Source organism: Silurus aristotelis, assembly GCF_946808225.1.
Source record: "Silurus aristotelis genome assembly, chromosome: 9".
In the NCBI taxonomy this organism is placed as follows: Eukaryota; Metazoa; Chordata; class Actinopteri; order Siluriformes; family Siluridae; genus Silurus; species Silurus aristotelis.
Window position 1 is genome coordinate 28247381 of NC_139582.1, and position 17607 is coordinate 28264987.

At 40.4% G+C, this 17607-nt stretch overlaps 1 protein-coding gene across 1 annotated transcript; it reads left to right on the forward strand.

Annotated features, from left to right (window-relative positions):
- The first annotated feature begins 7717 nt into the window (after positions 1 to 7717).
- Positions 7718 to 12397, forward strand: dnaja3b (DnaJ heat shock protein family (Hsp40) member A3b). The gene is made up of 11 exons (XM_083549655.1): positions 7718 to 7959; positions 8551 to 8687; positions 8919 to 9002; positions 9255 to 9452; positions 9557 to 9709; positions 9803 to 9950; positions 10111 to 10175; positions 10301 to 10429; positions 11321 to 11436; positions 11567 to 11664; positions 11880 to 12397. The coding sequence occupies exons 1-11, from the start codon at positions 7758 to 7760 to the stop codon at positions 11993 to 11995; spliced, it is 1446 nt and encodes a 481-aa protein (XP_083405781.1). The 5' UTR covers positions 7718 to 7757; the 3' UTR covers positions 11996 to 12397.
- The last annotated feature ends 5210 nt before the right edge of the window (positions 12398 to 17607 follow it).

A 17607-nucleotide genomic window follows, 5' to 3' on the forward strand; every position in this document is an offset into this window, starting at 1 on the left:
TGAAACATAATATATTATATATAATATTAACAATCAAATGATTCATTAGTTGGAAACTAGTTGCTTATGAATGAATCAGTGTTGCTGATGTAAAGTAGCCCTTCGTTACCAAACACCAAGTAACTAAATAAAGATACAATTATGAGTCATTCGCAAACTGTTAAACATTAAACTGTTAGTTACTTTAAAACTAACCTTCATCTGGGAAATCACAGGAATTTCTATGTGAATATTTGATCTGTTGCATATGGTTGCAGATCAGATGTCAGATTTATTGCGTGACTTGACCCAGAGAAAAGCTGTTGCTGTCAAACATTGTTTACTTAATCAACTGAGTCGGTACAGTGGTAAAGAAACAGATCAAACAGGCCAATTGATGGCAGGTTTGCTAAGAAATTTCCTGCTTCCTTGTAAGAGTATTTTTTAGTATTTTTATAATACAAAAATATAGTAACTATTTTGATGCATGGTGTAGCTGCTGTATTTTGTAGTTTATTTTCAATACACTTAAATTTAAGGTATTGGTATTTTATTTAAAATTATATTTTGATGCCCAACCCTTACTGTCAGTCCTGTTCCAAAAAGTGAATGCAGGTCATGATACTTTTTACCTGAATATTTAAGAATTAGTCTGGAAAATATTGCAAAAACACAAGTGGCTTATATTACATTTAAAGTTCAGTACTGCAGCTTGTCACGTGACCAAGAAACTGTGGCGATCGATTCTGCAGATTTAGGTCCTGAAACTTAGAAATCAAGCATCACTTATAGAACAAATTCTTTTTCATAGTGTTTATATTGGTTTTGCATTGAAATTGTAGCTTCTGATTCCATGACTTGTCCATAAATCAACTCCCGGTACTTAATGACCTCGGTGATGTTTCTTGGCCCGGCCTGCTCCCTAAAGTCCAGAAGAAAACTCGTGCGCTCTTGCGACACACCCCGTTTGACTTCCCCCTCTGTGCTTCGGCGAGCGATGGTGTGTGGACATTGTGGAAAAAAAAAAGGTTTGAGAGCTCGTTTTTGTCACATTGAGCTCTAGACGGATGACTCTGACTCACACTGTTATTCTTTCTCCTCATCAGTCATCCCAGTTAAAAAAGCAGTGAGGTCATAGTTTAGGCCTGAAATGTTTTCATCGCTTTGATTGGCTGTGATGGATGTGCGCACGTGTCCGACTGAGTTCATATCACATAAATGTAAGCACCTAGACTACTGCTATGTTTACTCACAGCACAGGTTTCTAAAATAAATAATAGGGTCTAAGGGGCTCGGAATTCACGCGTCACCCTTTTCTCATAGCCTTGTCATTTCTCTCCTACCAATAAAAGGCTTTTGGCTTGCTTTCTCCAAAGCTTTGGGCTTTTTTAACCTCATTACTTTTATTACCTTCGACATTGTCATTGGCTCGCAAAGCAAGATACGGGCCTCAGTTTGGGTCTGGACATCCTTAGGGTTGAGAATTGGATCGATTTGTAGATGCATTCACATTTATCCAGAAGGATTGCAATGATCTCATTTATACAACAGAGCAGTGTCAGCTTGGTGGTGCTGGGATTTGAAGTCATGGCCTTTCGTTCAGAAGTCCAATGTTTTACGCACTTCACTACCACTTTCCATGTTCATAGATAGATAGTTCAAATAGTAGCATTGCACATTTGACCAAATTCCACAAAGTCAATTGCTGTGCTGTTCTTGTGTGTTCTCCTGTCAATCAGAGGATGGCTAGCTTCAATTTCCCAACTCTTCAGCAAAACAGATTAGCGATCTGATGAGGACAGATAAGGACAAGGTCACCATTGCCAGTTTTTCCTCTTGGTGCCATAAACTCAGCATGCACGGGTTCCCACAAGTTCTGACCCTTTCGCCTGAGACAAGTGAGACTCGGTTGGGAACCCAGCAGCGTTCCCAATCCCTAACCCTGGGAGGGCATGGAGGTCAGGGTTGGTCTAGAGGTGACAGATTTATAAGACGTATTTTTTAAATCAAATTTACTATACAGTAATGATTTTCGCCAGTGTTTTGTCCTCCTGAATTTTACGTACATACAGAAAAAACAACAGGTATCAAATCCATTTTTGCATTCCTACTGTTTTTGGATTCGAAAGGTGGTTTAGTAACAAAAAAAAACCCTCCATGACCTTTGCTCACTCTTTCCGAACACTCACATGCAGCTTGGTATTTACACACTGCACCATTCAGCTCGGCTCCCTCACAGGCAAACAGGTATTAAAGTATCAGATGCTGCTCAGGATAGTGGCTACGGTGCTGCTTTGTGGTTCGGGCTTCGTTCCTGTATAGGGATTTAAGAGATTGTGTAGTGGTTAGGCTCAACAATGGTGATAATGGTGCAGTAAGGTCTACATTATGCGTTCTTCAAGTGAGCAATGTAGCAGCACTTTAGCTCTTTCGTCTGTCCTTTGCTAATACCGCTAAATAATTCTGTGTAAATATCTGCACATCTGAGCATGAGAAAACGAGGAAAAACACCCCGAGGGTTTACACGGGACGGTTTATCACATGTCACCTTACACTATGGCGAACCAGGCGGTGACAAAAGAGCAGCTAATTTTACCCTCGCCGTAATTACGGCCCTGGCTTTGACCCCCCACGTCTGAACATAATTACACGTTTTCAATGAGCCCAAATAACAGGCCTACAAAGACCATGTCATGCTATCCAGAAAAGCTTACTGCTTTTGATTTTCACTAAGCATTCTTCCTTTTTTTTATTTATTTCCTCTCTTATGATTAGCGTGTTTCTCAAAGCAAGAATGAACCAAAAAGGATTCGATCAAGTCCTCGGTTTTCGAAATATTCTTTTTCACTTATTCGTAGTTCGGTGAGATTTAGCTACAGTTTGCGATCACACGCTGTGCCAGAACTTGAACTAACGCACACCTGGGTCTAATCCAACCGGTTTAAAACAGACGCCCTTCGCTTCGCTCGGGGAATGAGAACTGAAAGATGAGAGAAAAAAGATCCACCCATGCGCTCCACCTCGCAGTGGAAAATAAAAAAAATTGAATTTCTCTTTAAAATTTTTCCATTGAATTTATCCGGAATGTGAGCTTAGGTGGATGTTGAATCTTTGATTAATTAGTGTTTAAATGCATAATGTTCTCCTGTCGGTGCACATGAACTTAAAATCGGACAGGAACTACACACACACACACACACACACACACACACACACACACACACACACACACACACACACACACACACACACACATGCACGATCAGCGGGAATGAACAGCAGGAATTACACATGAACAGAAATCCAAAAACAGATAGTCTGCATGTGTTCATTTGTTCATTTCTAGTAACTGTCTGTCCTGGTGATTGTCTCAGGACAGCCTGGATAACTGACTTTGTTCATATTTTCAGGAAAAACAAGCCAGGTAAAGTTCAAAGTGAGATGGGATAGGTTTCAAGTCAAAGTTTTCCTTTGCTACTGTATTCTCTGGCTTGGTCAGTCGGGATCGAAAGGTCAGTCGGGATCGAAAGGTCAGTCGGGATCAATCAGGATACATAATTTGATATACGATATTTACAAAACGTCTCTTTATGTCTCTGTAGGTTTTCTTTAGAGCTGCTGTATGACAATAACTGTTATTAAAAGATATGAATTTAATTCACTGTATGGCAAAAATCTAGATTTAGATCCTCCACCACAAATTATTTCAATATCGTGAGGGGCCTCAAAGTCTATTAAGCAGAATATCTAAGTATTAAATCAATAAAAAAACGAACATCCTCCCAGGCTACAAGCATCAAAAGCACAAAATCAGAAAACACTCTGATTTGATAGAAGTGGCAAGGAAAGACTTCATTAAGTTTGATAGCGTGTCACCCTCAGACTTGTCAAATTCAAGAATCCTTGTCTTCATCAGAAGAAAAAACGCTGAGACATAATTTCCAAGCTGTTCCTCAGCTCAAATGAATAGCTATAAATATAAATATAAATATTCGCCTCCTATGTATTTATATACGTATCACAGCCACGGGCACGAATAGCCTCAGATCAGATCCATATGTGAACAGGCTGTGACGTCATCCCTCATGGATATTCTCCGGAACGGGACCTTCTACGGGGTCTGATCTCGTGAACAGCGCATCTGACGAGTTCAGCATCTCCGTAATCAGATGCTGAACTGGGGTCAATTTTACAAAATGGGTGACATCCTTATGACCTTCAACCCCTGGCTTTACTCTCGGCTCGGCCCCACCTCCCCGAGGCGACCCCCGCATGTGGCAGTGATCGAAGCCAATCAGACGGTAGAAACTGTGATGAGAGAGGAAGGTAATGGATACCAGATTGTGACACACACACACACACACACACACACACACACACACACACACACACACACACAATATACTCATAGACATGAACTCAATTTACAATATAATAATCACAAGACCTTGCTATAGAGTAAATTGTGTTGTGGACATCCCATAATATTAAATAGTAAATGGATAAAAATGTTGTTTCATTTTAATAAGCCCCTGCATTGACAAATTGCTGTGCTGTTTCACAGACCTTGTTTAACTAAGTCCAAAGCTCGTAGCAACAACTTCCTGAAACTGGCAGCCCACACACACACACACACACACACACACACACACACACACACACACACACACACACACACACACACACACACACACACATACCAGCATGTATAGTAGACTAAATTGAAACAGAAAAAAGCACACAGAGACTGATGAACCTGAGTAAACCCACCCTGAGTCAAACAAAGCCCAGTCACAATAGAACAGTGTGCAAACACTCTTTCAACTCCTCCAACACACACACACACACACACACACACACACACACACACACACACACACCCCATTTCCACCACTGCAATAATGACATGTTCATTCACCTTTAGGTATTAGCACACACTGCAGCAGCTGAACAATCAAACAGGCCTTGCTGAGCTTTAATGAGGTTTCCTATTAAACTCTAGTTTAATTAAAGGTCAAAGGGCACATTGCAGCGCTTAGCGGACGGAACATAGGAGACGGATTGGTTTTGTTTCCTCAAATCAGCCACCTGGCAATCGTTTTATTTTTATTTTTTGGAATGAAGAGAAGGAGGAGAAAGATTTATATGTAAAACACTTGTACATCGGAAAATCGCCTATTTGTATGATTTAAAAATCTAATTCACTTTATATTTCCTATTTTTCCACTTTAGGCCACGCCCCCTTTATAGTCAAATTGCAGCGTCTCTTTGTTCTCTGCTTTCCATAGTTTTATCAGGCTGAATTCAAATCGAAGCAAAGACAGCCAGAAAAAGACTGCCACCCCCTTCTTTATCCACAGAGATACATAAGCGGTGAACGCCGTAAACTTTACCACGCTGACTTTCACTGCGTACGATCAGAGACCAGGGTCATCACGACACTTATTACGGTGGCAGAGACGCCCAGATCGCCGCAGCCCACAGGAATGGCCGAGCGAAACACGAGGCTCCAGCTGACCTGCAGGGAGAAACACAGAGTGACTGGTGATGAGAAATACTCTGGGAAAGTCCTGAATCTGATTTTAGGGGGAAAATAAATTGTGCCTCCTCAGACCTCAGCAGTCTGGAAAACCCCAGGTTTGAGTCCAAGGTATGAACCGAACTCTGACGGTCTAAGAAATGGAGCTGAGACAGAGGGTCGTATTTATCAAACAAATGTATTTTCTGTTTCCAGTAGCATTAATCCACAAAAATACTAATAATGATTTATACATTTTTGATAAAAAAAAAAGGGGTTGATTTAGCAGTCATTGATAAACCTGGTATGCTGGTTTGGTGGAATCACATTACAGAAATATAGTGAGATGTCCAGCACAACTTGGTCCAGGAAAAGCAAACCACATGTTTTTAAAGGATATTGGGTGTAGCAGCCAATAGTTGGCAGGTTCAAAAGTCATCAACCAGCATCCTTTTTGTAAAATCCAACAAAAATGGTCTTGGATATCAGATTTCCTAGATGTTTTGGCAGGGAAGCAGGTTGGTGGGTGGATGGATTCGCACCAAAAGATTCCTAAATCCCATCGTGGTCAGGGTTGGGGTGGATCTAGAGCTGCTTCTAGTTTCCTATACACTAGATAAACTACCCTAGTGAACTAAATTGGAGGGAAATGCTATTCCATTGGTTGTCTGGGATTAAATCAAATCAATAAATAAATAAATAAACTTCTTGAGTCAACTCTAAGTAAGTTGTAATTCTGTCCATGGAAAGGTTTTCCCCAAATAATTGAGCGTTATCAATTTTTAATCACCACGTGCAAATTCACCCGTCGCACTGCATTCTGGGTATGTTGAGTCTCCTGATGAGCAAATGCGTGACATTTTCCTCATGTTAGCATTTTTGGCTATTTCTTGAAATCCTAGGAACTGTAAAAGTTAGCATTCTTTTAGAGTTAGATAAGAAGTGTTATGTTAGCATGTTAGCATTATGTTAACATTAACTGAGTAAACATTATGTGACCAGAACATCTACCAAATCAGTGCACTATATAGTAAATGTATCATCATTTTGTATCTCTGGTCCACTTTGTGCCTTCAGGTATATATTTTTAAAGTCTTCCAAATTAGTGCATTAAATAGTGAAGATGGTATGACATTTTTCTTTTAAACAAACCCCTTATTGGCTGTCTTTCCCTTCAGTGGATTTTGGAACATACGATATATTCTTCCTAAATGTATACAATGTGTATCTTTAATTCAGATTAAACACTATAACGCCAAACGTATATTTGATACACGAGTTTCTGGAACCTCTGCACCACACTTGCGTTAACAATACTTTCCTCAAAAACCTGTTGAACAAAATCTTGTTGGATAGAAGTCTTCTGCCCCCTATTGGATTTAACTATGCTCTGCAGTCTTGTTGGATACAAGTCTTCTGCCCCTATTGGATTTAACTATGCTCTGCAGTCTTTTTGGATACAAGTCTTCTGCCCCCTATTGGATTTAACTATGCTCTGCAGTCTTGTTGGATACAAGTCTTCTGCCCCCTATTGGATTTAACTATGCTCTGCAGTCAATAGCAGGCTTTAGGCAGCGTTTTCCAATATGGCTGCCTTCATGAACTGACTCAGATTTTAAAAAAAGTAGTGGTAAAAAGGAAGTTTATGCTGTTACAGATTTTTTTTTGAAAGCATCTAATAATTAATTTATATTTTTTTAAAGAATGTTATAGTAAAATCGTGTTGAAAATATGGGTATCAACTATGATACAGCAGGTATTTTAGGTAATTTAGCTTAGTCAATGTATTGAATTTCATGATGCAATCTGCATTATTCCTGCCACAATTTCAAAGTATACAAAGTTTTTTTTATAATTTATTAAGCTATTTTCAAATTTTATGGTCATCTTCAAATAATTTTCAACCGATTTCATACTAGTGGATATGAAATATTTATGTGATTTTTGACAATTGTAATCGGCACGCTTATGGATGGCAAATGTCCATAAATGTCCAGAGTATCAAATATGATACAATCTGATTTGTAAATGATAATAATTGATATTATTATTTGTTTAAAGAGTTTGTAAAAACATCTAAATTTCAACATACTTTTCTGTTTTTTATTTCATATCAGGCTTAATGGGGATTAATGCAACTTCAATAATCGTGCGCACACCGCCATCTTGTGGCCATGTTAATTTCCTTATATCGAGTGTTTTGTTCTTGCGCATGCGTAGCAGCGAGCCGGCGTTGGAAGAGGCGTTTGGAAAAACCAACATGGCGGCGTCCACAGTGTGCCGTTCAGTTCGCTGCGTGTCGAACGCTTTACCCCGGTTTAAAACATGTTGGCCGCCAGTCACCTCGTGTAAAAATGGAAACGTCTCCGGTCCGACATTAACGTGGTGTCGTTTTTACGTTTCTGGATTGGACACGAGTCGAAGGAGAGAAGAAAACAGTGTGACATTGAGGGGGTGTGCAGGTAAGCGCTGAACACGGGCTCAATAGCAAACGGATCGATACGCACTAACTAGGTGCACTCTTTCTTTACAGGCAGTAATGGCGGCTCGCGCCCTACCCTAGTGCACTAGATTTAATAGTTGGCGCAATTTGGATTTAGACAGCATTGACTCGGAGCAACTGGAAAATGTGTTTTTTTTTTTTTTTTGCATTTTTGTGCCATTATGACATTTTTGATGGAAAGAAATGTCTTTGAAAGTGTAATTTTACCACGAATACTTATGTTTTTCTCTTGAGTCTGGAAAGCAGGGATTGTGCAAAAGGATGATGCAATTGATCCCCAATTACCTTTTATTTTCCTCTTGATATTTGACAGCAATTTATAATTCACTTGACACATTCTGTTCTGTTAAAACCTCAAAGTGATTTTTATTGCATGATATAAAATGTCCAGATTAGTATTCACTAATGAATTAGTCACTGGTGAATACTTATGCATTCCATAATGAAAGTATATCATAATAATAATGCAATTCTTCTCGCATTGTACACCAGATTCATTGTCAGGTACTTGAAGTGTGTGTGTGTGTGTGTGTGTGTGTGTGTTTTACAGGCTCTAAGAGTTTCCGTATTTTCAGCTCACGCTCCTTCCACGCCAGCTCGGCACGTCATGAGCAGCAGGATTTCTACAGCGTGCTGGGAATCCCGCGCACCGCCACGCAGAAAGAGATCAAGAAAGCGTACTATCAGGTCAGGTGACAACCAAGTGTGTGGAAAGGATGTTGGAGTTGTCAAAGTGATTTGTTGAATGAGTCGTCAGATCATGATTGATTTTGCAGTTGTTTTTTTCCCCCACCTGGTTCGTAGATTCCAATATATTTGAATGTGGGGTTAACGCAACTCTGTAAACCGGGGCTGAAAATCTTGAACAGGAATTTTCTCAGTGTTTCGTAAAGAGTGTTGCTCTTTGTTTTCTTGCAGCTGGCGAAGAAATACCATCCCGACACAAACCAAGACGACCCGCAGGCTAAGGAGAAGTTCGCCAAGCTAGCGGAAGCGTATGAGGTCAGGTTCAAGGAGTTTCGAATTGAATTAAACGCACATTCTATTTGAGGTGGTATCAGTCCAGAGGTCATGTTGGTGGTCAGATGGCACTGGTTGCACAGCTTCCACTGTACACAGGACTTATGAAGGTCGGTTAACCCTGTGTGACTGTGCGTGCGACCCTGTGCTGCCATCTGTTGGCGGGTTACAAAACTACTTTTTGATACCACCTCGAATATGGTAATTACCCCGATTTAACCTGTGTGTGAGCAGGTCCTGAGTGACGAGGTGAAACGAAAGCAGTACGATACGTACGGGTCGGCGGGGCCGAGCGCAAGTGGGGCAGGGCAGCAGTACTGGCGGGCCGGCACCACCGTGGACCCAGAGGAGCTTTTCAGGAAGATCTTTGGGGAGTTTAGTGGTGCTCAAGGCTTTGGAAACTTCAGCTCTATTTTCGAACATCCGCTCGAGGTCGGCTCCTGAACATTCGTTCACCAGAATGCGTTAATTTCATGTGCTGGACATGAATAATTGTGTGTGTGTGTGTGTGTGTGTGTGTGTGTGTGTGTGTGTAGTATGTCATGGAGCTGACATTTACCCAGGCAGCCAAAGGAGTGAACAAGGAGATCACAGTGAACATAGAGGACGACTGTCCGCGTTGCCATGGCAAAGGGTACGAGCCGGGCACCAAAGTCACACACTGCCACTACTGCAACGGCACGGGCATGGTGAGAGCGCCGTAGCAACCGTCTCCACAGAACATTTCGAATATTGCACTTATTTTTGTCGTGACTTAATACCGCATGTGTGTGTGAATGCAGGAGTCGGTGAACACAGGACCGTTCATGATGCGCTCCACGTGTCGGCGCTGCGGTGGGCGGGGGTCCATCATCATCACACCTTGTGTGATGTGTCGGGGAACAGGCCTCACCAAACAGAAAAAGAGCCTCATGGTGCCTGTACCTGCAGGTCAGTGCACTTGCAGCAGGTTATTATCGTTTTTATATATAGTCATGTTGTTTTATGTACTTTTGATCACCTTCTATCATCCAGGCAACATCATCGCTCCTGACACGGGAGACTCCTTCTTTAATTTTCAATAATTGTGTAAATGTAACTGTGTGTGTAGGAGTGGAGGACGGCCAGACGGTCAAAATGGCTTTAGGAAACAAGCAGATCTACATCACATTTCGAGTGAGTTCCTAGCCACGTCTAGCCGTTTCCTCAAACACAGAACTGTCAAAATCATATATTTCTATATTTTGAGCAATTAGAAAAGTAGGACCAGTGTTTAAGATTTGTGTTTATGTGCATCCCAGGTCCAGAGGAGTCCCGTGTTTCGGCGTGACGGACCCGACATCCACTCCGATGTGATGATCTCTGTTGCTCAGGCCATCCTGGGAGGGACGGCTCGAGCTCAGGGGCTCTACGGGACGGTGGACATCGCGGTGAGATGTGTTCACTCTCAGATTCACCCCTATTACGATGCAGAGCGATCTATTTTTGATTTGATTCAACACAATGCGATTCAATGGAATACGGAGAAAATATGGTGCTTTGCAATTGAGTATTGGTACCGTTCAATTTCCTTGCTTTGGTTCAGACAGACAGCAAATCATCAGTGGCTTCTAACAAGTGGCCCTTTCACAAACACGCGTTTGTAGTGCAAAAAGAAAAGGGTTAAATTAACCATACGTTCTTTTCCTGTTCTGTCTTCACTAAGATGCATTTTTCACATAGCAGAAGCGGAAAATAATTTATTTAGCAGGAACAAATCTACACCTGATGCCCTTTTTATTATTATTATTATTTTTTTTAAATCAATGCATTACATCATTTTTATGCCGTCGCACACGTGACCTCATCTATCTCTGTGCAGTGACCCATATGGCCACTAGAGGGTAGTATTGGGTTAAGTTGCAGGTTCCTATAAATGTTACACTGTTATAATTATTATTATAATATATTTATTTTTTACATTTATAGTTATTTTATCCAAAATGAATTCCACATGAAGTGCCAGCTTTGCAGGAAAGATATTAATTGTGGTAGCTTAGTGGTTAAGGCATTGGACTTTGGACCCCGGGGTTGTGGGTTTGAGTCTTGGCCATAACAGGCTGCCACTCTTGGGTCCTTGAGCAAGGCCCTTAACCCCCCATGTTTGCTCAGTTGTAGGAGTGGGGATAAAGTACTCCACCGTGGACAGTCTGAGACCTGGGCTTTGGGCTAGCAACCCAACTATGTAACAAAAACCGCTATGGAAATGTTTAGTAAGCCATCAGGGTGCGGGAGGACACCAAGTGCCATCGCACTCATGTGTTGTTTTTTTTGTCGTTCAGATTCCTTCTGGCATTCAAGTGGACCAGAAGATCCGTCTGGGTGGTAAAGGGATCGCCCGGCTGAACGGCTACGGCTACGGAGACCACTACGTCCACATCAAGGTCAAAGTGCCCAAGTAAGACACTTCTACACCCACACACACGGTTTAAATATGACATCCTAAAATCGTAAGAATCGTATAATAGTTTCCTCCTGAAAGTTTACTCTCTGTAATAAAACCGGCCTTTCTTTTTAATCTTTGGAAGGACGTTAAGCCGGAGACAGCGGGATCTGGTCCTGAGCTACGCTGAGGAGGAGACAGACGTAGAGGGAACAGTGAATGGAGTGACCCGATCTGCACCAGGTACGGTGTGTATGTGTGTGTTCATTTATTAAATTAAAATGATGCAACATTTTTTCAGATTGCCAATGATAAAATTTAAATAAATAAATCTAGTGTTTCAGTGATGTGACCCAGTATCCTGAGTGCACAGGACAGAACAAGACACTGAAACGAACCAACGTGTGTGTGTGTGTGTGTGTGTGTGTGTGTGTGTGTGTGTGTGTGTGTGCATTTAGCAAGTTCCCAGCATACATCCAAGGAATCCACAGTGGATCCGAAAAGTGACGAGAAGCAGCCAGAGAAGGAGGAGGAAGGTGGATTTTTTTCCAAACTGAAAAAGATGTTTTCCTGAAGGGGATTAAGGAGGCTGCCTGTAAAGACGGTCGTGTCTCAAACGCAGTCTTTATGTTAAACTTCAGTCTCAGTGGTGTTTGCTGTATCCAGGTGAAAAGCATTCAAATACCTGAAAGAGCTCGGATGCACAGAAGTCCTGTCCAGTCAGGTGTCCAAGAAGACAAAGAAAGGACAGTGATTGAGAGAGACAGAGAAAGAGAGATGTAACTGTTTGCAAAACGCAATAAATAGTTTATTTATGATTAATGGAATCACACATGTTCAAAAAAACTGCCGGTTAACAGGAATTTTTCTAATCTATAAAAGAATGACGTAACTGGAACTACGATTTTTTTCCCCCCCAGATGTTCGACAACTTTAAATGTTTTTCCGAAGAATAAAGTATGATGTGTTTGCTGGATGATGGCTTGGTTAATAAATAAATTAATTAAAAAAAATTTTCATTTTACGAATTTGTTCTGCTCGCTAGGCTTTAAGCTCCGCCCACTCAGCAAAAAAAAAAAAAAAAAGACCATGTTATATTTTTGTACAAAATCTCCACAAATCTAGAGAAACATCTTCCCAGAAAAGTTTTTTTTTTATACAAGTAAATAGGGACTAAATGTGGAATGTTCAAATAAGCACATAATCTTATGGTCAGGTGCCCACAAACTTTTGTCCACACAGTGTAGTGTTTGCTTTTTGAGCTTTGCGCTTGAGTAATGCAAGTATATCTGGCTTAAAAATAATTTTACACACCCACACACAGACTCAGACCACATCCTGTGCTTTGGTAGCGTAGAGGAATCAGGACACAAGCCATCTGCTTGTTCTCCTTCGCTTAATGTTTTCCAAAATTACAAATTACACTGTTGCTGTAGTTCCAGGTGATGTGGCATATAACCACAAGTAATCGGCTGATTGTAGCTTTGACGTGGAAGAGGTGAAAATATCATCAAATGGGCTGGAAAAAAAAAATTTCTGAATGGGTTATTATATATTTCTGAATGGTAGACTTTATATAACCCGAACAAAGTCGATTAAAAGGACAAAAGGTATATATTTTTTCTACTCTGATTTGAAGCGATACTTCAAACTTCCTAAATAAAACACGCGCCGTTATTGCATCATCAAAAATTTCCTACGAAAATCATTTTTGCTAATAAAGGGGGGCGTCTCTTCGTATGTGGGGCATGTCTTTGTAGGGAGGGGGCGTTCCTAAATTTTCATATCGATAAAATTTGCGTTTAGGCATTCATTAATGTAGCTGATGTCTTTATGCAAAAAATAAATAAAGCAAATTTGTTGTTCAGTACTGGAAAAAAACTTAACCGTAATGTGTCCAAATGTCAGCAAGATAACACTGGAATTTTTCATCTATTGGGTGTGTAGAGGAGGAAAAACCTGAGTGTTGAGTGTTCAGTGGTCACCAGGGAAAAGGGGGAAAAAATGCTGGCCTGTTTCCAAGTGTTTTTCTTTATAGTGTTGCTTGGAATAGGTCTAGGGGTAGGAAAAGAAAATTATCCCACCTACATCTTTATTGGCATGTACTCGCATACCATGGGGCTTGTTTACACGGTTCGGTGCTTGTTTTTTATTTATTTTTGGAGGTTTGGCTGAGCAGCTGTGACTGACACAGTCATCTTTCATTTCCAAGCACATGGGAAAGATTCAGGGCTCCCAGGTCGATCCTGAGCTCAGGTTACAGGTTTGTGTGGACTGTGGACATGTTCTTCTCGCTGTCAGGTTTCCTCCATTGAATGTTAAGTATACAGGGTGTCTGCAAAAAAAATATACTTCATTCAGCACATTTGTCCACCTTAAAACTAGGTTCTGATTTTTACCCACATTAGCAAAACATACCATTGGGCAACCAATTGAAAAGGCCTGAAATGAGAAGAAAAAATTGATAATAGACTATTGAGAATCTTTTAATACATATTCATAAACAAAAATATATTCAAATGTAAGTCAATGATTCTGATTTTGAATTAGAATTTAGAATAGCCTTTGGAAGTTGGGGTTCACTTTTAGCTCCACTAGGTGGCGCACTTGCTTCTGCACGGCATAAAGCCGAGAAAAGAAAAGAAACGAAACGAAACAACCATTAACCTAAATGAATATGGCAAAGACATTGGTTACTCAACATATTTGAAGGAATTACGGATCTTTCCAATTAGTCAAATTATTTGACTCGTCACTTGACCTAAGTCCATTAAGATGTCTCCAAGTTGAAGCATTTAAGCGTTTATAGAACACGTATGAATGAAAGAGTGAGTAATTGTCCTCCGTACACCTCAAAAATGTGCTAAATGCTAAGTAATATCACACGAGTCATGAGTCGACGCCCAAGTGTCATTTGAAAGAGCCGCTTCGAAGAGTCGACTCGTCCACAAACGATTCAGATTCGTCTTGTCAGCCCTGAATTTGACTGACTTATATAATTTGTGGTTTTATTCCACATGTAATGCATTTTTATGTCAGAAATATAATCATAACAGTTTTTTAATTTGTCAAGTATTTAAAAAATGGTTGCTACAATCCCTAAGGATATATCTATATGTATGTTCTGAAAAAGTAAACAAATATTTCAATTACTTAATTTATGTAATTTTCTTTTTTACAGCTAGTTACCTGCGCTTGCCTAGCTACCTTGTTTTTGGAGATAAATGTCTTAAATGTTCTGAATTCATCCCTTTTTAAACCAACTCTTCATGTCTCAAAATAAACGAAAGCTTCAGTTTGCTCAGGCCCAAAGCAAACTATCAATTCAGAGGTTTTTTCACGCCTTAGGATCCTGTACTTTTCATAGACAGAAAGCTTAAGGGTCAAAGGTTTCATTTTCCATGGGAGCGAAAAAAGTTCTTAAAGGTTCTTTTCATGGGTTCGGGCTAAACTGGGCTTGGGTCTGGCTTTTTAAAAAATTTTTATAGCCGTGAGGTTATGGGACATCAAATACTGTAGGAGCTCTTGTGTATAAACCCAAACTGAGCTTGTCTCCAAAACAGTAGGTGTGTAGTGCCTGTGTCTCCTCTGAAGCTGTCTATTTTTATCTGGCTGCGCGCCAGACGTTGAGCAGCTTAGCATTGAGGCTAACCAGGTGCCCGAGAGCGAGATTGAGAAAGAGGGAACCATAAAACGGTGGAAAATCTATGAATGAAGAAAATGTTCTCTACCAATGGCTTTAAATTGGCAGCCTAGACACTGTACACTGTGGTATTCTGTTGTCGCACTGTAAGGTTTATGTGTCTCAAAAGTTGAAACGCTATCACGGAATATTTGCTCCTGCTTTGGATTTTATATATATATATATATATATATATATATATATATAAAATATATATTTGGGGGGGGGGGGTGTTTGCTTTTTCGTAGTAGAAGACCAGGCGTTTATAGCTTCTATAGCGTAATGGAGACTGTAAAAACACAGTCAAGTGTAACCCCCGACATTTACTCCACTTTGACAACTTTGTCAGCCTGCATCACATAACATTTTTATGGTTTGTTATGGATCAATTTTTTGGAACAGCTTCCCCACCTAGTGTTTAATCATTACTTTTATTATCTTTCATTTCCTCATCATCAGTAACCACCTGATCCTGGTTCTGTCTCACCCAGGTACATGGATTACAATTGAACCTCTAAAAAAGCTCAAACTTTCGACCCTGGATCTCTGAGAGACCCAACACTACCCGCTACCCACTGTGCCAGTTTATAAACGTCAAACAGTTGTTGTTGGTGGTGGTGTTTTTTCAGGTTAACGGTTTTCTCACAGACCTCTAACACAGTTATGTGTCATATCTCTGTGGTCTTTACTCCATCTGGGCAAAGTCCAGGCATTAAACTTGTACTTTATACTTGAACTCTGCTTTGGCTTCTCTGCTGGAGCCGGGCATGATTTTGATTCTGAATTCTTGTAGGTAGGAATCACTTGAGAAGGTTTCACTTGAGATTGTCTCTGTCATCAGTGTATCCAGCGTTTAAAATACGGGCAGTCCCTCAGAGGAACAAGAAAAACACAGAGGTATTGAAAGCAGCGCTACAGCCGAACAGTGGCAACAGTGTCCTGCATGTCGAGATCTGTTTTCTTATATAAGTGTTTGCACTATTTAATTTTTTTTTTTTTAAGCTGAGGTAAACGGTGACATCATTTCCACCATCACATGAAGGGATCGAGCTTTAAGGGGTCAGATGACAAGATTTCTCCGGTTGTACCCCTAAGCTCGGCTTTCGTCTTTGGGTCTTTAAAGCTATACAGTAATCGGTCTCACCTTTAAGTCATTCAATAGGGGTTTTAGACCTGGATTTCTAGGGTAATAGTGCTACAGATAAGCAAAGTAAGCTTTTAAACTCCTGCGTAAACAGATACAAGGTAAATGATGGATCAATTAAAGGGCAAAAAGGGGCGTATGTTTTTGTTGTCTTTTTTTTTTTTAGTTTGCACGCAGTACATTTGTCTCTGCGTCATTATCCCAGTCGTTTTTTTCTGACATCACCAGGCAGCCCTGAATAGCAGCGTGTGTTCCGATGCGGAGAACATGCTCAAGGCACTGCTGGCATTTCGGGCAGACTTAAACTTTCCAGGGGAGAAAGAGTCCTTTGTGAGGCTTATTACATCAAAAAAAATCTACAGAATCACCACTGATGGTTCGTTCTGGTGGAAATGTATGTGTGTGTGTGTGTGTGTGTGTGTGTGTGTGTGTGTGTGTGTGTTTGTGTGTGTCAGCTATCGCATATGGGGTTTTAGGGTGCATTAGGGTGAGTAACAAAGTGGTTGTCCCTGGCTGTATACCCAATGCAGCCCTGTTCTCATTAAGCATACATACGCACTTACTACAGTCTGATATATATCTCTGCTCTGCTTAATGACAGCTTTTCCACATAACCATAGCATTCTGATCAAGGCACGGGCCATCGTTACCACCAACCAGCCCTGCAAGTGTGAGCAATTGTATATGAAATACAGCAAAAGTGCAAACCAATAAAAAAAAAAACCTTCCAAACGTAAACTTGAGGCTCTGTGACCCAAGTCGTCTATGAGCGTAAAGGAAAATTTCATAAAAGGAGCTATTTGAGTGTGTGTGCTTTAACATTTAGTTAAAAAATATATTTCTAGAGGGTTCTCTTATGAGCAAGAAGGCGTCATTAAAAAAAATTTATGATATTACTTTTTCCTATAGAGGAATGTTGAAATCATACACTAACGCACAAAAGGTCTCTTGTGGTACCATCAACCCCCTGAGGAATGAACACTGCCACTGACAACACAGCTGTATAGAGTGGCTATTTGAGTTACTGTAGCCTTCAACCAATCTGGCCGCCTTCCTCTAATCCCTCTTATCGAACCAAAATGGTATTTTTCGCTTGGACAACTTTTTTTGTTTTTTTTGCATGTGTAAAATGTGTGAAAATATACAGTGGTCAGCAGTTTCTGAAGCGCTCAAAAAACAGCACCAACTATCAGGCCAAAGTCAAACTCACTGATATCGCATTTTCTAATGACAAAGATCTGAAAAGTGCGTTGTATATTTTCCTAAAATGTTCGCACAGCTGCTCCTAATATACAGCTTAACTTGCTTTTTATATGTCAACACTTTACACCTGATATGAACTCCATTAATGGAAAGCGTT